General features: G+C 46.5%; 1 protein-coding gene across 2 annotated transcripts in view; it reads right to left on the bottom strand.

Annotated features, from left to right (window-relative positions):
- The window catches only part of LOC117050603 (tyrosine-protein phosphatase non-receptor type 11-like), a 53,864-nt gene that overhangs the window by 17,354 nt on the left and 13,966 nt on the right, over nt 1–22,544 (bottom strand). The window contains exons 1-3 of one of the 2 annotated variants that reach the window (XM_033156292.1): nt 18,831–18,924; nt 7,942–8,064; nt 1,560–1,754 (exon numbers count right to left, since the gene is read on the bottom strand). In XM_033156292.1, the coding sequence (XP_033012183.1) occupies nt 1,560–1,754; nt 7,942–8,064; nt 18,831–18,835 (323 nt within the window). In that variant the 5' untranslated portion in view covers nt 18,836–18,924. Of the gene's footprint in view, nt 1–1,559; nt 1,755–7,941; nt 8,065–18,830; nt 18,925–22,544 lie in introns of those variants that run through there. The other variant, XM_033156291.1, reaches the window with a different exon arrangement.

Below are 22,544 nucleotides of genomic sequence, written 5' to 3'. Positions count from 1 at the left end.
CATATACTGGGAGGGAAAGTGTGCTGGAAAATGTGTGTGCAAAAACAACACAAGGAAAATGCATTACATTAGGAGAGAAGTTGCAGCAAAAACGTATATATTAGTTAAAACGGCATATAACAATGTGTCCATTAGGAGAAACTTGACATGGAAACGCTGATGGACTTTGGGAGATCACCAATTGCTATGGAAATGTGGAGAACTGAATGGAAAACTGGAAAAATGAGAAAACGAGAAAAAGCATGGTTGACAGATTCCTCCATCCTGAGGCAGACACCAGCACCAGGCCTCCAACTTGCCCCATAAGGAAGGTCTCTCTTTCTTGTAAGCTTGAACCTCTACCCCTTCATCCCTAGATGGCGCCATCAGCCTGTTTTGAGGAGCGACTCTTTCCCCACACAGCAAAACAAACCCCTCAACATGGAGGTACTTTCTGCCCCTGGGTCCTAGAGGTTCCCATCTTTACGTCATCAGCCCTGGCTGTGAAGAAATACAGGAATCAAGAGATGGGAACAAGAGTTAAGCAAACACCTGGAAATCAAGGCCCCATCTTTAAGCTGCCGTGGCTTCCCCCCCCCAAAATCCTGGGAGCTGTAGTTTGTGGATTGGCGCTGAGAGTTGTTAGGAGACCCCTATTCCCCTTATAGAACTACGATTCCCAGACCTCCCTGAGAAAACAGATGGATCGTTAAACCACTCTAGGAATTTAAACTAGCTTTTTAAATAGTTTTTCATTAATTTATGTGTAAATCGCCTTGAGACCACGGTTCAGAAGGCAATTAATAAATCAACAATTACGACGCTAATTGTAGTTCTGTGAGGCGACTGGGAGTCTCCTAACAACTCTCAGCACCCCTAACAAACTACAACTCCCAGGATTCCTTGGAGGAAGCCATGACTGTTTAAAGTGGTACAACATATGTATAATGCAGATGGGGCCCAAATTTGGCAACAGACCCAGGGCCTAGGCCTGGTATTGCCAAGCAGATGCCAGGACCCGCCAGAGGCTCCTGCCCTATTCTCCTCCCCGTTCCTTAATCTTCTTCCTCAGTGTCAGGAAGCTGCCATTTTAAATCCCCCACAAAGCCCCAGAACGATTCTACACCAGAGGCATTGTGGGAAATAAACATGGTGCCCACCTGATCAGAAAGTGCTGGGTAAACCTAACAGAGGTGTGCAACTGGTACAGGAAGGGGCCGCTGACACAGCACCTTGCGGAGAGCTGCTTCTATAACAGACATGGAGAACCTGTAGCGCTTCAGATATTGTTGGACACCAACTTCCATCATCCATCATCAGAGGCTGATGGGAGCTGGAGTCTAGCAACATCTCTGGAATCCTGTGACCCTCTAGGTCAGGGTTTCCCAAACCTGGGAAGCAGCAACAGAAACTGATTCTTTGCATTTATACGCCACTTGAAGTTCAAAGCAGTTTACATGCATGTTCCATCTCTCTCACAACCACCCTATAAGGTAGGCCAGGACGGTACTCAGGGAAGGTCGATATGAGACCAGAGCATGCAAACAGGACTCGATTTGGGGCAGGAGCTCCCGGCTCACCTCTCCGAGGTGGGATCTTGGCAGTTGAGAGGAAACTTCAGCTCAATGATGTTGCTGTTCTTTTCCCGCAGGAGACCCTGCTGTTCGGTGTAATACTGGACCAGCTCCGCCAACGTGGCAAACTTCTCCCCGCCATACAGGTCGTAGTAGTCCCCGGAGTTCTGGATTTTGATGTGGGTGACTTCGTCATTCCTCCTGGAGCCGGAAAGTGTTTGCGAGCGGGAGAAAGAAGAGAACAGAATTTGTAACGCCGGGTATAAAAACAAACGAAAGCATCATATTCAGTGACCTATCAAACAACCAGCCCAAGGGCAAATGATTGGGGGGGGGCAAATCCATTGCAGTTTCCCCCCCACATGTTCCCTACATGTTTGTGAACTTTGTTTTCTTGGGGGAGTTGGGTTAGAATCATGAAAATTGATCAGCATTTTAGGGCTCAATATACTGCCCAATATACATATTTTTGCAAGGTGGTCTCCTGTGATATAAAGGACACGGGTGGCGCTGTGGTCTAAACCACTGATCAGAAGGTTGGCAGTTCGAATCCCCGTGACGGGGTGAGCTCCCGTTGCTCGATCCCTGCTCCTGCCCACCTAGCAGTTCGAAAGCACATCAAAGTGCAAGTAGATAAATAGGTACCGCTCCGGCAGGAAGATAAACGGCGTTTCCGTGCGCTGCTCTGGTTCTCCAGAAGCGGCTTAGTCATGCTGGCCACATGACCCGGAAGCTGTCTGCGGACAAATGCTGGCTCCCTTGGCCTATAGAGCGAGATGAGCGCCCAACCCCAGAGTCGTCCACGACTGGACCCAACAGTCAGGGTTACCTTTACCTTCCTGTGATATAAATCATTTTTCTATGTTATTTTCAGCAATATATGCATTTATTATATGCACCCTTGACCCCAGTATATGCATTTTTGCACACACTACTTGCCTACAGTCCCCAGCATGGTTTAACTACCAGTCCCCCTTCCCCGGGAAACATAGTATTGTGAAGGGAACAGAGGTTTCCTAACCATTCTTGGCACCCTTAACAAACTACAGCTCCCATAATTCTTTGGGGGAAGACGTAACTTTTCCAAGTGATGTCGTGATGCTTCAGAGATATGGTGTGAATGTGGCTTTGGGTTGTTTCTCCTTTATCAGGGTTCAAAACCCCACCAAGCCCTGAAGATTATGTGTCAATCATTGTCACTCTACCTAACAGGGTTCTTGTGTGGGAAAATGGGGTGGGGTGGGGGAGGAGAAACATGTGTGCCCGCTTGAGCTCCTTGGAGGAAAAGTCGGGTCTAAAAATTGATTGTAACAGGCAAACACCTGTTTGCAAAACAAACCCTAGAAGCAAGAGGCTACATGGTGCAGGGGGCAGAGGAGCATAGGGGCAGAGTGGTAGGTTGGCAATCAGGTGCAAATCTTCAATCAGCCTTGATGCTCTTTGAGTGACTCTGGCCAGTCTCTCTCTCTCTCTCCATGCACACTTGTTGTAAAGACAAATTTGTGTGGGATAGAATCACGCACGGTGCTTTGAGATTCTTGGATCAAGTGCCAGCACCAGGGACTTCCCCGTTGATGCTGACAGGGCCTTTTCAGTGATGGCTCCCCGGTTGTGCAATGCCCTTCATTAACCTTCAGAAGGAAATGCATTCCTGCTCCCCCTGGCTGAACAACCCTGTTCCTGGCAACCCCAAGATCACCGGACGGAAGAACGTTTCTGACCGTAACTGCTTTTAGACGTTTGCAATTTTTTATTTTTGTAGAATGCTTTCATTTGTTTTAGAATGCTTTCTTTTTTAAAAAATTGTGTGCCTGTTTGCCGCTCTGGGCTCCCAGGGGAGGAAGGGAAGGATATAAATTCAATAAATAATAATAACAACTAAATAAAAAGTGGGATAAACATCACCATCAGAATATCTGCACAGCCAGGAGGGTCAGAAACTGATGCAGGGTTTTGTTTTGTTTAATGTGCATTTAAAAAAAAATGGTATTGGCATTTGTCAGCACTATGAATAAAGACTCTGAATAAAGGTCTAATTCAGTATAATAAGGCAGTTCCCTGTGTTCCTAAATGAGCCCATTTCTTAGGGAAGAGTCCCCTGCTGCCCATCTTACTGGAGTCCTGAGACTGAGAGTGACCAAATTCACTGGCCCACCAAGCTTTTTAGAAGCAGACAACCCCTCCCGGACTGAAGTCATCCATCAGGCGTCTGGAGGCAAAGGGGCCAGCTCAGCAGGCAGGCAGGCAGCCTCTTAAGTGCCTTTAAATGCAATTAGCCTCCCTCCTCTTAGGAAAGCCAGGGAGGGGAGAAAGGGGCAAAAAGGATCTCCAATGGGACTGAGCTGGTGCTCTCAGCACTGCTAATAGCCAAATGGAATTAACCCATTCTGCACTGGAAAGAAGAAGACAGAGAGTTGCCGCCTTGCTCACAAACCACTGTTTCCATCCTAACTGGTTTGATGAAGTTTTTAAAAACGGAAAGCATATTACGGGGTGTCCAGCATCCCTCTGGGGTACCAGAGACCGGTGTCTTTCTGCGCATTATTAATTGTCATTGTTAAAGCTTTTTAATGATACAAAAACTAATCTATGTAAAAACAAAGACAGAAAAAGGAGAGAGAGAGAGAGAGAGAGATTGAGAGACAGAGAGGCATGCATGTAGGGAGGAGAAAAAAATCAGAAAAGAAAGAAAGAAAGAACGAGGAAAGAAAGAAAGGAAAACGAAGAAAGAAAGAAAGAAAAAGTGGGAGGGAGGGAAAGGAGGAAGGAAGGAAGGAAGGAAGGAAGGAAGAAAGAAAGAAAGAAAGAAAGAAAGAAAGAAAGAAAGAAAGAAAAGGCTTCTAATTCTTCACCTGTCAGTTACATACAAAGGATTATTCAAAACATTTGCTCCACAATAAGATTCTACTTCCCAGAAACCAGTATTTTTTTAACCTCCAAACCCGAATAGCGCAAGTTTGCAGACCAGAGTCTCTCCAAGATGCCAGGGACTGGATTGGGAACCATCTGCTTGCAAAGGACTGGAACTATGGAACTCACCCCTGCAGGAGGCAGTGATGGCACCCCAACTTGGATGGCTTTATAAGCAGATTCTCTCGGGGAGGAGTGCGCCACTGATGGCTGCAAGCCACGATGGCTCTGCACTGAAACCACAAGAGGGGAACGGGCTTGTGTGCTCAAACCCTGTTTGTGAGTTTCCCCACAGGCATCTGGTCGGCCACTGTGAGAACAGGATGCTGGGCTAGAGGGGCCACTGGCCTGATCCAGCAACCCCATCTTTCATTCTGACATCTCGTATGCTCATTGACACGATTGCTCCTGAGTGATTCCGGAGCATTACTGAGCTGTGAATAAATGTGGTAAAAGCAAGGAAAATATTTTTTTTTTAATGGGCAGGCTATGCTAACATCTGGAAAAAAAGTGTGCAGTTCTAAAACCAGGGTGGGGGTGGGGAATAGAAGAGGAAATTACCCACAACCTTTTGCAAATGACCAGGACACCACACAAATGCTTCTCTGCCAGAGCTGCGTACATCTAAACGCCCCACAATGCTTCCGTGGAGTCACGCTCAATTTGTTTGATGCCAAAATCGCTTCTGCACAAAGAAGGGACACCTGTGGCCTCGCCACAGAGGCAGCTATTGAGCGAAGGCGGCAGGGTCCCTCCCCAAACCAGCAGCTGGATTAAATAATTACATGAAAACGGCTGCGGCTGCAAATTTCGCTTCGCGGGAGAAGAACCTCCGCCGCCCTCAGATCCGTCTTGGCGCGGTTTTAGAAAGGAAGATGGCTCTCTTTCCCCCTCTCTCTCTCTCTGGAGCACACAGCTGCAGCTGCTAATTACCTCAAAAGCTCTCCGAGATATGAAAGCTGAACCGCCAAGAATGCTGGGGTGGGGTGCCCTTGCCCGCCGATTGGCAATAAATCCGTGCTTCCCTCAAAAACGCACACAGGTGTCTCTATCCCTACCGTGTCTGACGGAGGCCAGAACTGTTCCTTGTAAGACACACGTTGGAGGGGGCTGGAGAGTGTTGTGCTCAGCTGCTGGTTGGGAGCTCAAGACAGAGAGAGAGGGGAGCGGTAAAGAGGACTGCAGGGACCCGAGTTCGAATCCCTGTTTGTCACCGCCCAACCTAACCTACCTCGCAGGATCGTCGCGAGGAGAGAGAGAAGTCTAGGAATAAAAGTTTCACAAAACTGGCTGCTAGGTAGGAGAACAAACGTCAGAGAGATGTGCACGAGCTGGAGATGCAGAAAAGTGCTTGCTCTGTGTGTGCAGGATCCAGAGCAGCACCTGATGGAGAAGCAAGGTATCTGGGGGTGTCAATGCTGCGAGTACCTCCATCCTAGGCTTAGGCTGCATCTATGCGTAACTAATACCGTATGTCCTACAGGCACCAGAATCTCCACCGGTCAAATTCCAAGGAAACCAAACTCTGGGATAGCACTGCAACTCTTGGAGTCTTTCAAATCTTGGAGATTTCGCGGGGGGGGGGTTAGAGTGGGGGAATGTAACAACAACAACAACAACAATATTCCTGCACCTGCTTAGAATGTAAGCAAATAGGGGCCACTTTTCACAAAGGGAAATTTGACAATGTGCAAGAGGAGGCAGGACACACTATTATCTAGCAATACCGTACCTCCTCCCCATTCCCCTGAAATAATCTGCATTATAGCTGCAGCCAAGAACACGAGACCTGCTCTCAGAAAAAAAACTTCCCCCGTTTTGCCCTGTTAAATGGATTCCTCGTCCAGGGGCTCTTCAAGCCTCCCTTTCCTGGGCACTTGCGTTTCCCCGAAGGCTGGCTTGCGGCCCAAACACCTCTTACAGAAATGCACAAGGCACCAATTCCTGCTCTTTAAATTATTTACCAAGATCCCGCTACAGCTGTAAGTGGATGAGCTTATTCCCTGCCCCCCCACCCCACCCAGCAACTAAACATTCAGAGGTTTGGAAAGATCAAGAGGGAATTTTCCAAGCCAGCGGACTCTGCCCCGAGATCAACGGATGGTTTGGCAGCAGAACCGAGGAAGCTGGCCAACTTGCAGCTGCAAGTACTCTAGCACCCCATGCAGAGTGTGCCTCTGAGCATGCGCAGAGCGCCCTCATCTCGCACAAGAGTTCTTTTTCGCCTGATCGAAACGGTTTCGTTTTGCAGGACCGAGTGCAATCGCCCTCTGTTTCTCCTGCCGCCTTCAACAAAACAAAACTGGTATTCAGATGTGTTTTTGCCTCTGACCACGGAGGCAGAGCATTAAATAATAATAATAATAATAATAATAATAATAATAATAATAATAATAATAATTTATTTATACCCCGCCCATCTGGCCGGGTCTCCCCAGCCACTCTGGGTGGCCTCCAACAAATACCAAAATACAATACAAAGTCACAAATTAAAACTTCCCTAAACAGGGCTGCCTTCAAGTATTTTCTAAATGACAGGTAGTTGTTTATCTCTCTGACCCCTGATGGGAGGGCGTTCCACAGGGCAGGCGCCACTACCGAGAAGGCCCTCTGTCTGGTTCCCTGTAGCTTTGCTTCTCGCAGTGAGGGAACCACCAGAAGGCCCTCGGCGCTGGATCTCAGTGTCCGGGCTGAATGATGGGGGTGGAGACGCTCCTTCAGGTATACAGGACTGAGGCCGTTTAGAGCTTTAAAGGTCAACACCAACACTTTGAATTGTGCTCGGAAACGTACTGGGAGCCAATGCAGATCTCTCAGGACCGGTGTTATGTGGTCCCGGCGGCCACTCCCAGTCACCAGTCTAGCTGCCGCATTCTGGATTAATTGCAGTTTCCGGGTCACCTTCAAAGGTAGCCCCACGTAGAGTGCATTGCCAATCCTGGCTAGCAGTCACTGATAGCCTTCCCCTCTATGAATTTGTCCAGTCCTCTTTAAAAGCAACCCATGCTGGTAGCCTGGGGAGGCGAGGCACCAGTTGGCTATCATTGATCTACACCAATGTTTTCCAAACGTGGGTCTCTAGCTGTTTTGGGACTACAAATCCCATCATCCCTAGCTAGCAAGACCAGTGGTCAGGGATGATGGGATTTGTAGTCCCAAAACAGCTGGAGGCCCAAGTTTGGGAAACACTGGTCCACACTGACCAGCAAAGTCTCTCCAGGACTTCAGTCCTGCCTGGTTGGATCTTCTGCATGCAGAGTAGCAGCAGTTCTGCCACCGGTCTTTCCATCCTTCTTGTGGGTGAGCAGAAAAGCTCTGAATGTCTGATGTTTACTGAGGGTGACGGCACTGCAAATGTTTCGATATTGCATTAGGATTCGTTCCACTCAGAATTTGTTCCGCTGAGAACATTGCACCACGCTATTGGTTCCAAGCTGGCCCATCCACCCCAAAGTTGTTGTTTTTGAACATTTCATACCTGACGGATAAGGTGAAGTCTCCCGGGTTGCTTTTACTAGGCCGGGCTAAAAAACTCCCATGGACTCCTCGGGTTAACAGCAACTTCTCCGCTTCAATGCCATTGATGTTTGGGTGAAACCACCTGGTTGGGGGGGGGGGGGGGCGAGACAAAAGCAGAAGAGAACCACAGCATTAATAAAAGGATGACACAGAGCATTCTTCCAGGGACAGGAGATGGATACACACTTAAGAAGAGTCCTGCTGGATCAGGCCAAAGGCCCACCTAGTCCAGGATCCTGTTCTTACGGTTGCCAACCAGCAACAGCAACTCTCCCTTCTTGCAATTCCCAGGAACTGGTACTGGGCAGTATCCTGCCTCCGATGCTGGCATACAACATAGCCATTGTGGCTAGTAGCCACCGACAAGCCTTATCCTCCATGAATTTATCAACCCCACTTTTAAAGCCATCCAAATAGAATATAAGAAGTTGGACCAGGTCAAAAATTCCACCTAGTCCAGCATGCTGTTCCCACAGTGGCCAACTAGATAACTATGGGAAGCTGGCAAACAGGACAGCAAATCTCCCCACTGGTGGGAGTTTTTTTTTTTAAATAAAAAAATGGGAATGGAAAGTTAGACTCCTTGCATCTGTAACAATTGCACCTGAGCATTCTCAGTGGAAAGCTTTGGGAAGTCCCTCTAGGTTGGTATCTGGGCAGAGACTTAAGAGTCTCTGTGTGCATCGGATGAAGCTGATCTCACGCGTGGTTATACGTCCTCTGGGCTTCCCCTAGGCAGATGCAGCCTTAATATAGATCCCACAAATGATCATTTTGCATAGCTCTGTGGCACCTGTGGCTGGCATTGGCTCGGTTCCCCTCCCACGTCCTGCCCCCCAAACCCATTTGCTGGTTGTTTTTATTTCAGAACGCAATAAAATAAGGAGAGCTCTATGTGGCGGGAATGTAAAATTATTAAAAACTTTTGGGAAATGATATACAATGAATTGAAAAACGTGTTTAAAATAACATTTGTAAAAAACAAAACCAGAAGCCTTTTTTGCTAGGCATTTCAGGTCAACAACTGCCCAAAGAAAAATGGAAAATATTTATGTATGCTACAACAGCAGCAAGAATCTTATTAGCTCAAGGATGGAAGAAAGAAGAAGTACAAACGAAAAAACAATGGCAAGAAAAATAGATGAACTACCTAGTATGCAGAATTAGCAAAGTTAACAGATAAACTGCATGAAAAGGACAATAGAGACTGGGAATCTTTATAAAAACAACTTAAAGAATTGGACTCATTGGCAGGTTTTGAATAAACACCCACAATTTTATTTAATTAAAACATGGAGGAAGATAATGTAATAACATTTTATGTCTATTAACATGCAGAAGATAACAATTTTTGTAACAAACCAGAGAGGGAAGATGAGGGAAGTCATTGCTGGACTTTCTGACAATTGGACAATTGGTATTTGTAATTTGTTATAAAAAAGAAAATTTAATAAAGTATTTATTTTTTTAAAAAAGGAGAGCTCTGCTGGATCATGCCAAAGACCCATCTAGGCCAGCATCCTGTTCTCACAGTGGCCATCCATAAGCCTGCAAGACGGATTTGAGCGCAACAACTCTTGTTATTCCCAAGAAGTGGCGTTCAGAGGCATATTGTCTCCGAATGGTGGTAGAACATGGGCCGTCACGGGTAGCATCCATTCATGGCCTTCTCTGTCACAAATTTATTTCAGCCTCTTTTAAAGCCAGCCAACTTGGTGGCTTATCTCTACTTCTTGCAGGAGTGAGTTCCAGAGGAAACTAAGGTAATTGTTATCCATTGCCTTAAGGAAGGGGGGTGGTTGTTTGCAGTCAAACAACATCTAGAGCAGGCATAGGCAAACTCGGCGCTCCATATGTTTTGGGACTACAACCACCATCATCCCTAGCTAACAGGACCAGTGGTCAGGGATGATGGGGGTTGTAGTCCCAAAACATCTGGAGGGCTGAGTTTGCCTATGCCTGATTCACAGCACCCATATAGGATCATTGCTCATGGCAGCTGGGGATGTGGGGCGCTGTTGTCTCAAGGGACACAGGTTCCTATGGAGTACAGAGCAGGGGTGGTTCCAAGTCTGATGGCCTCCTTCCTACCTCTGTGATACCCCCTCCTCATGGGCTCAACTGACAGTGGTGGGCAGTGGCAGTACTCTGAATTTGCCATAATGCCCACACAGCAACACTGTCTCAGGGAAATGCGAGAAATTAAGATTAAGAAATTAAGCTGCTGAGTCTTGGTTTAAAAAGGGGTCCAGGGTTGGGGTCAATAACAATGGGTTGGGGTCGAGGATGCTGCTGACTCCAGGTCAGATATACAGTGTTAAGAGAGAAAAGCGTGCCGGACGTGGCATCTTAAGGGGGTGAAACTTAACTTCTGTAAATTTCTTCAGTAAGTGGTCTTAAAAATATGCTTTGGGGTTTAAGGAATTCAAATCTGCTATTATTTTTGTGATTGGACAATATTTACCTAAATAAGTCTACATTTGATGACATAAACTGCTTTTGGAAAATTGGAAGAATTTTAATTTTACCTTCTGAAAATATCAGGTAATGCTAAATAATAAAAACAATAATATACAGTTGTACCTTGGATCCCAAATGCCTTGGTACTTGGACGTTTTGGCTCCTGAACGCCGCAAACCCAGAAGTGAGTGTTCCAGTTTGCGAATGTTCTTTGGAACCCGAATGTCTGATGCCGTTTCCGATTGGCTGCAGGAGCTTCCTGCAGCCAATCAGAAGCCGTGCTTTGGTTTCCGAACATTTTGGAAGTCGAACGGACTTCCAGAACAGATTCCGTTCGACTTCCAAGGTACGACTGTATAACATAAATGAAAAACTTGGCAATCGTGTTTAATGATTTCTGTGCAATCTTACATGCATTTTACTTACCAATCAAAACTAAATTATATTCATTTAGCCAAAGTATATTTTGAATTCCCAAGTCATGTTACAACTTTTTAGCACCCCTCATTTGGGGAGTTTGAAAGTCGAAAAATTCAACACACCCTAATGTGCAAGGATCAGTGAGAGATTCCTTCTTCCCATACACAGATATCCATCAAAGCCAGGTCATTTTATTTTCTGTTGTAGCACTTTGGAACTCCCTGTCTATTGACGTCAGGAAAGAACCCCCTTCTATTCTTTATAGGAATCTCCCTGAAACATTTTTTTTGTTTAGGCCAACATCATATCCAGAACAACAGGTTGCCACCAGTGCTAGTTCTAAGTAGAGTACACCCATGGAAATGAATGAACTTAAGTCCAGCAATTTCAATCGGTCTATTCTGAAAACAACCAGCCCTGGATATAACTAACCCTCAGAATGCAAACTTGCCTTCCAATCTCCATTTGCTTACAGTTGATTTTAATTCTCTTTTAAGCATTCTTAAAATACCTCCTTCTATTGATAATGTTAACCCTTTCGTTTTTATTTCATAAACCACTTAGAGCTTCGATTACAAGCAACCACTGTATAAAGTCCGTGAAATAAATCTGCAGCGCCGCTTCCACCCTAATGGACCAGTTTGCCTGACACACAACTTCATCTACAGAGCAGCGGTTAGAGTGTAGCACTAGGACCTCGGAGACCAGAGTTCAAATCCCCACTCAGCCATGAAGTGAACTGGGAGTGGCCAGCCTAACCTACCTCACAGGGTTGTTGTGAGGATAAAATGGAGAGCAGAAGAAGTATGAATGCCGCCTTGAGCTCCGTGGAGGAAAAGGTGGGGATATCAATGCAACCCATCAACAAAGAATCCATTGAGCAGCCCGCTATCACTCCATTGCAGCTGAAAAACTAGGAAAGGCATCTGACCATCCCACAGCGAATGACTCACTTCTCAGCGACAGGAAGATCACCAGGAAGGAAGAGGGAGCCAGCTTAAAATAGCACCAGGCAACCAGTTTTAATGCCATTAGCTCTGAAATAAGGTTGTCAAAAAGGGTCAGGGCTCTCCTCCTCTTAATGTCCTGCCTTGCAACAGAGTGAGTGATTACTTTAATAAGAGAAAATTAAGCAAGAAAGGCTTTTAAAAAAGAAAAATGTTGCAGAGCCCTTTTGATGGGAGCCGAAAGGAAGGAGGTTAAGGGGATTGGAAGGTTCTTGGGGTGGTAAACAACTCCAAACTGTATATGTTTTAAGCGGATGCTACAAAAAAATGGCCCAAATATTTATAGAACCTGCCTCTCCGAAAACACTTGGAGGAAGCTTCCGGCAATCAAACAAAACGTAAGCCGATATAATTAGTGCAGAGTCATTTTGGTGACCGTAAAGAGCCGCCTGCATGCTGGATCAGGCCAAAGGCCCACCTAGTCCAGCATCCTATTTTCATAGAAGCCAACCAGGGACCTATATGAGAAGCCCACAAGCAGCAACTCTCCTCACAGGTAATGCAGGTGGCGATTTTGGCATTTTTCCAGATGTTACGTCTTCCATAGAGATGCTGCTTTGGGGGTAGAGACCCGTTGGAGAGGAGGACCCTCATCCCCCCAACACAGCCCCTTCTCCATACTTTGGAACCCATTGCCACAACGTGTGCGGACCACCAGCACCGAATTTAGGCCACTTCCTGTTTGCAAGTGGGCAGGTGGGGCTCAATTGCATACAAGCAAATGTATGTTGTGCAATTAGAGCAGATCAAGCACACCTGGCCCCTTTCCCATTTTATTTTCTCAAATGGACTTTTTGCAGTAAAATGCACAGGGGTACCTGCCCCCACCCCCCTGAATTCATGCCAGAAAGTCCATTTCTAAATTTCAGCCCAGATCTCTGAGGCCACGTTCAACACCATACATTTAAAGCACTGCGATATCATTTTAAGCAGTCATTAGTTCCCTCCCCCCAAAGGATTCTGGGAGCTGCAGTTTGCTCAGGATGTTGAGAGTTTTGAGGAGACCCTTGCTCCCCTCACAGAACTACAATTCCCAGAGTGGTTTAATGGCCAACCCCTCTTCCCAGGGGATTCTGGGAATTGTATTCTGTGTGGGGGAATAGGGGCTTCCTAAAATCCATCACCATCCTTAACAAACCACAGGTCCCAGAATCCTTTGGGGGAAGCCGCGTCTGTTTTAAAGTGGTATCATGATGCTTTACATGAGTGGTGTGAACGGGGCCTGATACGATTGGCAGCAGTGGCGCAATGCCCCGCTCCGTAACCAGGATCCTCTCCAGAAGAGGCAGCTTTCGGCAAGGCAAAACCTTCAAGGCTGTACTTATACACGCATTAAGAATTGCCCCTCTAAACATTGTTTTGCCACAGCTGAAAGAACCAGATAATGAGGTTTAATGAGACTTAAGGATGAGACAGAGTGGCTGAACATCACGGATTAATGTTCTAGAACACCAGGAAGAAAAGGCCATAAGGAAGACGGAGTGCAAGGCAGTACCATTAGCTGCTATCAAAGAGATGCAGCCAATCGAGAGCAGCTATTAGGACTCTGAAATGAGATTAGAATGCTGAATCTGCTCAGATAAAGGAAGTGGCTGACCACATAGCCCAGTTCACTGCTTCCAAGAGTGGTCAGCCGGGTGTCTCTGGATGCTCCTAAGCAGGGGATTTATAGCTGGGTTTGGGGACCTTTTTCCAGCCTGAGGGTCCCATTTCCTTCTGGGCAATATTCCAAGGGCGGTAGGTGGGAGCAGGAGCAAACATGGGCAGAGTATCCTACTCAGCAGCAATGCACAATATGCAATTTACTTGGATCAGCATAACTTCAGTATTGTCCACAGTTGCCTAGGAGTAAGCTCCATTGGACTCTGCAATGTTTCCTGCCGGCTGCCTAGGTTCAACTTGCAGAACACATTTGAGCTTTCACAAAAGCTCCTCTGCCAGCTGAAACCCAATCTTTGGCTTTCAGAGAGAAAGGCAGACAATCCTGCAAAGAAGTACTACTCTCTGTGCTATCTATACTGGCTAGCATGAAGCAGTGACCCCATCAAAAGAAAGGAAAGAAGTAGCCAGCCTCTGCTTGATTATTTGCCAAATTCCCCGACTTCGCCTATCCTAATCTGACGTAAGCAAACTTGAAAGCCTCATTGTTGCCTCTTCATTTCCCAGATGCTCTTTGTCCTTGCTCTTGCTTTGAAAGAAACAAGAAGTCCTGAAGGTAGACTCTAGTGCAAGCTCCTTTCATTACTTCCTGAGACAAACGGCTCAGATCTACAGTTCTGCAAGTTGCTCTTTCGGGATATGCTTTGCTCAAAATGTTTGTGACCAGAGTGGGTACCTATTTCAGCCAGAATGCAAAGCAATCTCATGGTAGACTTGCAGCTGCCCTTCATCCCAAATCAAACTGACTCACTCTCATGCCAATTTCTCCTTCTCCTTCTTGTTTTTTTTTAATCAAAAAAGCTTACATACAGTAGTTCTAAAGGCCAAGTTCTTGGCCATTCAGATTGTTTACAAGAGGCATTATCATTCTCTCGCATCCACATTTTCCGTATGGTTTATCGGCAAACATAAAATCTAGGTAGTCCTTGTAAATGGAGCTGTCCGGATGAGCCCCCTTGTTTTGACATTTCTGGAGGAAGGGAAAGCATTTCTAAGAAGTAATAATAATAATCATAATAATGTTTCTGCTCAAATTCCAAGCCCCTCCAGAGCTAACAGGGAAGGGGAGGAGTGAAATTAAAAGGAAAGCGGGGGCAGAACGGTGGAGAGACAGGAAACTTTCCCACAAGTTTTGAACTTCAGAAGGTGGCTACATGCAGAACAGGCTGCTGTACAATCCTGGTCATAGAATCATGAAGTTGGAAGGCACATCAATGGGTTATCTAGTCCAAACCCCCTGCAATGCAGGAATCTCAAGTAAAACCACAGACGTTTAGAGCACAGAGAAACAGGGGCATTACCTTCCCATAAATCAGAGTGCCAAAGCAAAAGGCATGCTGGGAAATGGCGTGGCACATTTGATTGGTCTGGATTAGGCCCAGTGGAGAACCTAGCTGCGCAAGCGGAAGGTGCTAGGCTCAGTCCCCAATGGCATTTCCCAGTCCCCAAGGGCTGGGAAAAACAGCTTGCCCGAAATCTTGCAAGCCAGCACCAGCAATACTGAGCTAGAAAGAACAATGGCCTGACTCGGCAACTTCCTGCGTTTCTGCACCCGGTGCCCTATAACTCCCATCAGTCCCAGCCAGCGTGCCGGGGGTGGGAGGGGGTGGGAAGTGCCTGGTTAGCAGAGTCTGATCTAGAGAGTAGGGAACACAGAATCTTCAGAACCTTAAATCCCATGTGTCAAAACTAAAATAAACGCCTTGACTAAACATGCCACCAGATCTCATGGGTGTGACTTTGTTTGCTGCTAATGAGAAAGGCGTAACGGTATGATGGGATGGGATTTAAACTCAAAGTTAAAATCCCTATGTGGCCCCCTCCAAATGTTGTTGGACACCAGGTCCTATCAGCCACATGGCTAAGAGAGAGGGATGATGGGAGTTGTAGTCCAGAAACCTGTGGAGGGGCCAAAGGTTCCCCACGGCCGACGGTGCTGAGTGAGGTGGACCTAATGGTCTGACTCAGTACAAAACAGTTTCCTTTGTTCCCATGTCTTAAGGGAAAGTTCGTTGCTCAGTGCTGGAGCACCTGCCTGGCATGTTAGAAGGTCCCAGGGTCAACCTCCAACATTTGCAGCCGAAAGGGTCACGCTAATGTGGAATTTGGAGAAATATGACTTCTATGCATGGGACTCTAGGGAGATTTTGTGAACCAGAGAGGAAAATACTAGGCTCAGTGGCCAAGTACGTCGTCTAACCTACTTTAGCTTGAAGCTGCCTCTGTGACAGATGATTTGGTGAGGAGCCACGGAGACCTAATTTTCAGGCCTCAAAAAACAGTCATGGGCCCCAAACACAACTGTTTGAGGCTGGAAGAACACCGGTCAGGGATTCTTTAGCTTTGATTGCAGGGGGTTGGACCAGATGGCCTTTGGGCATCCCAGCCAATTCCATAATCCTGATTCTAAGACATTTGGGTTGCACTTTTACTCCAAGTAGGCCCACTGAAATGAATAGGCCTATGTGAGTCCTGTCCACTCATTTCATTGGTTCCACTCTGAGTGAATGTTAGTTGGCTACAACCCATTGTTCGTTCATTCCTAACACACACACACACACACACACACCCTTCCCTCCTGCCAAACGGGATCCATTCGGTCGATGTGGACTGTCTGGCTTCCGCCCTGAAGGAAAAGCGTCTCCATCGTCCTGGGATGTGACAGTGCAGCCAGTGACAGACACTACAGCGTGTAAATCTGTCATTGAGGTTTCCCTGACGGGATGCTAAAATTAGAACTCCTACCAAAACCGGGGGGGGGGGGGAGAGAGAGAGAGAGAGAGAGAGAGAGAGAGAGAACCACCTCTGATGAGTGCCTTGTGCCAGGAATTTGGCCTTTTACAGTGTTTTTCCTACCTTTGTATAGCGGTAAACCCTGCAAGAGAGTTCTTTTCCTCTCCCTAAAAATGGCAGGGGGAGAGCGGAATAAGGGAGAAATCCTGCATATTAAGCACAAAATTATATTAATTATTCTCTAAGCATGAAACCTGGTGCAGCGCAGACAGAACCACTCAAGGAGGAGGTATGAGCAGGTGTGAAGGCTACCCCAAGTTTTGCAGAACTGCAGCAAGTCTTGAGAAAATAACACACACACACCCCAGAAAGTACACAGCTCTGAGCATGCTCAGTAGCATACAATGCTGACTGGTTTTGCATGGACGGAATGGATAATGGGGAAGAGGGATGGAACGGAGTAACTTGAAAAAGGGGCCTGGCTGGCTCACACCACGATCAGAAGCGGGGAGCAGAGACCTCACAGCTGCTGCTGCTGACTCACATTATTCTATAAAAGCACGTGCGCCGGGTGCGAAATAATACACGGAGGAGCACTGAAAAAAAAAGGAAGAAAAGTTGGCAGCATGCACTGATTCGCCCTTCAGAGAGGACTTGGGCTCGGGATGCCCAGTCTGAAACAAATGTTTTTCAGTCGAGTTGCAGGTGATTAATTTTGCGGGGTAGAAGAGAACAGACACTAACGTATACTGAAAGGGAAAGAGTGGGTGGAGAGGATGAAGGAAACCAAGTCTTTTCTTATCAGCACGGGTCCAGCTGCCGCTCAAATGACTTTTTTTTTTTTTAGAGAGAGAGAGAGAGAGTGCAAGACAGGATCTACCCAGTCAAGCATTTCCTTCCAACACAGCTGGGGGGGGGGGAAGCAAGGGGAGAAGGGTGTTCATGTTAAGAGTGGAGTAGAAATGAACACGGCTCAGTGGTTAAGAGCATGTGCTTGGTGTGCCAAGGCTCCAGGCTCCATTCCCAATGGCATCTCCAGGTACAGCTAAGAGAAACACTTGTCTGAAACTGCAGAGATAAAGGATAAAGGTCGTTGGAGAGCACCTGTGTCTTGGTTAGGGCAGCTGACTCCCAAAACCCAGACTGAGAAGACCCGGCTTGCAACACCTCCCCACTTAAGCAGAATCTGCCCATGCTTTTTAGTGAGAATAACTGAGCATGCACAGAGTAGTTTAGCTTCGCACCATAGGCACGGAACAGGATTCTTTTGCTGATATACTGAGCAGAAGTTGTTGTTTTCTCAAGTGCCCATAAGGCCCAAACAAGAGCCCTGCCGCAGGATCAGGCCAAAGATGCTTCTAAGTCCAGCGTCCAGTGGCCAACCAGATGCCCCAATGGGAAGCCCAAAAGAAGGACCTGAGCTCAAGAGCAACTCTCTCTACTTGTGATGCCTCTGACGGCAGATCCTCCAAGTGTCTCTATTTTCCAGGGAAAGTCCCAGATTTACAGAAGCCATCCCAGTTTCTGATTTGATCCTGGAACGTCCTGCTTTTCCTTAGAACGTCCCTATGTTCATCATTTGGCCAAACTGTGAGAGGCAGTGAAGGAGAGGCGTGCTCTAGTCCATGGGGTCACAAAGAGTCGGACACGACTGAACGACTGAACAACAACAACAAATGTTCATCATAGCGGGTGGCGCTGTGGGTTACACCACAGAGCTTAGGGCTTGCCGATCAGAAGGTTGGCGGTTCGAATCCCCACGACGGGGTAAGCTCCTGTTGCTCGGCCCCTGCTCCTGCCAACCTAGCAGTTTGAAAGCATGTCAAAGTGCAAGTAGATAAATAGGTACTGCTCCGGCAGGAAGGTAAACGGTGTTTCCGTGCGCTGCTCTGGTTCTCCAGAAGCGGCTTAGTCATGCTGGCCACATGACCCAGAAGCTGATGCCGTCTCCCTCGGCCAATAAAGCGAGATGAGCGCTGCAACCCCAGAGTCATCCACGACAGGACCTAATGGTCAGGGGTCCCTTTACCTTTATGTTCATCAGAGAAATGTTGGAGGCCATCTGAAGGCTGTCCTATATTAATGTTTAATGTTTTATTATGTTTTAATGTATGTTGGAAGCCACCCAGAATGGCTGGGGCAATAAATAGTATAAAGCTAGGGTATTATTATTATTGAATATTGTCATTGGATAAATTTTGGAGGGTACGTGACTGCGGAGCCGGAACCCAGTCTTATATCCTCCACAAATTTCTCTAATCCTCTTTAAGTCATCCAAGATGGTGGCTGTCACTCCCTCTTGAGGAGGCAAATGTCACCGTTTACCGTATTTTTCCATGTATAACACTAGTGTCCAAAATTTGGGGGCATCTTATACACGAATAGATCTCCCCCCCCCCCATTTTCTTAAATTGGAGTCCACAAAATAGGGGGCATCTTATACATGGGGGTGCCTTATAAACAGAAAAATACGGTAACTAGAATCACCTCACACATCAGCTTCTGCAGCCTTGACAAAAAACGAGAACCATTCCTCCAGAAGACACTGGTTCGAAAAGGCACACCTTACCTCATGAAGCAAGATTTAAGAGGTGGGAAATAAAATCTGGTTAAAGATATTCTCCAGGGCTACGACAAGACGCCACGCCGTGTGAATGCCCGAAGCACTGGGTTTTCGTGGGGTCCCTTTGTGCCTCAACTGGCTGGTGTGATGACGGCTCAAGGCTTCTGGCTACAAGCTCTCTAGAGACCCAACAGTGGGCCTTGCCAGTCAAACCTGGCTATCCTCACCCGTTGGACACTGGCGCTTCGAATATGTCTGAAAGCCCCTCAGAACAGCCTTCCACCCCCCCTCAATCCAGCGGTGAACCAACTCGGTTGAGTCGGAACCAAGTGGGTTTGTGACATCAGAGTTGTGTTGCAGAATGAAAGGCAGAAAGGGTTCTTTGAACACCCTTCAGGGCAAAACGACCTCCATCGAGTAACAGAACCACGCTTAGGACCTGAGAGACCTGCTCAGCCACGAAGCTTGCCAGGTGTGACCTTGGGCTGGTCACAGTCTCTCAGGCTAACCTACCTCACAGGTTGGTTGCAAGGAGGAACGTGTTGTGGAGGAGAACCACCTTGACTTCCTAGGTGCAAAAGGTGGGGGCAGAAATGTTATAAATAGGCTGATGCGCTACTACGATTTAGAGCAGACTCACTGAACATGACTAAGTTAGAGCCATTGATTTCAGCAAGTCTACTCCTAGTCAAACTTAGCACTCGGCTACAGCGTTTTGAATACGTTATTCAACACTAGATGTTGCTAGAGAGCAAAATAGGGGGGGTATATGATCACATGATGTGGTAAACACACACCATTTGAATGGTGATTGTTATGTACTGAGTTGAATAGGATCCAAAATGCAGCAGTCTGATTGGTCCTAGAACAATAGGATCCAGAATGCAGCAGTCTGATTGGTCCGCAGGAGCCACCCAATCCAGCTCCAAGTGGAAGTGAATCCGCAACCCGATTGGCATACAGGAGTATCCCGGAATTATCCAATCACATGGGGCCCATAGTGTATATAAAGCAAACATTTTGGGGGAACTGCATTCCTCACTACTATGAGCTGAATAAAGAGCATGAAATTCACACTTGACTCAGAGTATATTTCAGTGATGCCCATCAACTTTTTTGGGGGGGGGCCCTCAAATATTTTATTGTGGGACTATGCTGTGTAGTGAGTACATTCTTTGAACAGAGGTTTCCCTGCCCCTAAAATAAATAAAATAAATGAATTTAAAAAACACCATCAAATGTTACAGGCTTAGTAATGAAGACAGGTTTAAAAACCTCAATAGTTACTTTACACTGACGAGGCAGTTAGGATCAAGGAAGCGACAACCATTGCTATTCCCTACACACACACACACACACCATTGCTCAGGTTTATCACAAGCCTCCCAGGGTTTTTAGATAAGACACCCTGTACCAGCCAATTCCAGATCAAGGTCTATTTTTGTAGCCAGGGCATGATGACCAGTCAGAAATATAGATTGTGACAAGGCTAATTTCCACCCTTGAAGATATAACGGGGCATTTATTTATTTATTTTTAATGGAACTTTTAGATACAAAAAGGCTCAGAAGGGAAAAAGAGAATCCACCCGCCCACTCAGTTTCTTATATTCAAATCCTAATAAGCAAGCTGGTGCGCTTGCTCAGGAAAGGACAATGTCAATACAGAACACCTCCCAAGACTTCCAAGCAGCAAGATTGCTACTGACGGTTATTTGGGGTATCGTTTGGGATGGAGGGGATCAGGGTACCATAGCCCAGGAGATGGATCAATCCACTAGTTTATTTCTGCATTAGGTATACTCTGCTGTCAAGAATGATATTTCATTTCATTTATTTATTTTATTGGCCAATTCCCTTTCATATTTTTTTCTTTACTGCTAATGCTTCAAGCGGGGATATCCACCATGGAATTTTAGGTTTGAGCAAATCTTTGTATTTTGCCCAAACCATATAGAGAGATTGCCTTATAATGTGATTTAGAAAGTTTTTATAGAACTTGACTTTATCGTAACCAGCCATAACGGTTGTCATGTCCTTCCAGGTCCTGAAGGTCTGTATTTTGTAATATACACCATTCCCTGATCCAGGAGAGACAGGCCGCCTCTTAATATTTTATTGCAGTTATATCTCCCCACCCCACTGCCCCAAGGAGCTCAAGAGGGCAGACATGGTTCTCCACGCTCTTCATTTAATCCCCACAACAACCTTGCGAAGCAGGTTAGGCTGAGAGGCAGCAATTGCCCCATAGTCACACCCCCAGTAAGCTTCATAGCTTAGTGGAAGATTTGAATCCTGGACTGACCTGGGTCCTACTCTGACAGTTCTAACCACTACACCAGACTGCCTCACCTGTTGAATAACTCTGGAGATCATTTTGGCAGAGTGTTGCTACACTTTGCTTTCTTTTGCCTTTTGGCGAAGACCAAGCACGAACGCGTGCTCATTCACTCATAAAATACTCCTACGTCCAAACCTGCTGACTTCTCGTTTTTTTTAAAGATGCAATGAATTTGTGGGTTGCCCTTTGCCCCTAGACGATCCAGTGGGAATCTTATTAAATCACTAGGAAGACGGTCCCTTGCCCACACAGAGTTCTTGCTGCTTTGCTCACTAACCGTAACAAAACACCAGCCTGACTAATTAAGGGAGATGCTAATGACTTTGCTTCTGAGGCTCAAATGTTAAGCTCAAGGCAGAGACATTTTCTCTCTTTTTCAACAGAGAAGTTTATGCGCCCAAGCCTGGTGGTGGGTTTCGCTAAGCGCAAGTCAGAGGTTATTATTACGAGCATTTGGTTCCAGGTTTTTTTTTTATATAATAAAGAAACCACCTCTGGCAGGCAGCCCAGACACAAACGTTTCTAATAAACGTGTTGTGGTTTTTTGATCACTGACAAATTTAGGTTAATGACACCTTTCAATGCCTCTCTATAATAACTTCTTTTTTTTAAAGAAAACACACCAGTTTTCACTCATGCACTCCCATTGTTGATATTTTGCAGCCATTCTCACCAAATAATCATATTTTTGCATTTGGGAAATGCCATATATATTCCTGGCATTCATGCAGCAGCTACCTAACAGAGTCCACTGCCAGGCTGATGCCCTGCTCCCAATTGCCCGCAAGTTCGTATTATTTGAATCAGGGGTCATTTAGCTGCGATTCCTGCATTGCAGAGGGTTGGACTAGATGACTCTTGAGGTCCCTTCAAATTATGCAATTCCACAGTTCAGTGAGACTCTGCAGCAGGAGATTCAGAAAGACGTGAATGCCAGGAGAAAAGAACCAGCTCCCAACATAGGAAGCTGCCCTAGACCAAGTCAGAGCACAGAGAAGGGCAGCAGCCCTCCAGGGTTTCAGACTGAGAGCTTTCGCAGCCTTACCTGGAGATGCTGAGAGTTGAACCTGGGGCCTTCTGCGCACAAGGCAGATGTTCCACTACTGAGTTATGACTCTTCCCCCAAACACAGAAACATCATCATCATCTGCCTCGTGCCAAGTCACACCATTAGAACACCTAGCTTAGTACTGCGTACACTGGCTGGCAGCAACTTTCCAAGCTCCAGGAAGGGGACATGCCCAGCCCAACTTGAAGATTGATCCTAAGCACTCTGCCATTGAGCTGCATTCAGCATCAATGGCCAACATTTCTCAGGAGAGATCTTTCTACTACAAAACCTTTCGGAGAATATTCTGCAATATGCAACCCCCTCACCAG

The sequence above is a fragment of the Lacerta agilis genome, chromosome 8, assembly GCF_009819535.1.
Source record: "Lacerta agilis isolate rLacAgi1 chromosome 8, rLacAgi1.pri, whole genome shotgun sequence".
Taxonomy (NCBI): Eukaryota; Metazoa; Chordata; class Lepidosauria; order Squamata; family Lacertidae; genus Lacerta; species Lacerta agilis.
Note: the sequence above shows the minus strand (reverse complement) of the source record. Positions and strands in the feature narration are given on the sequence as shown.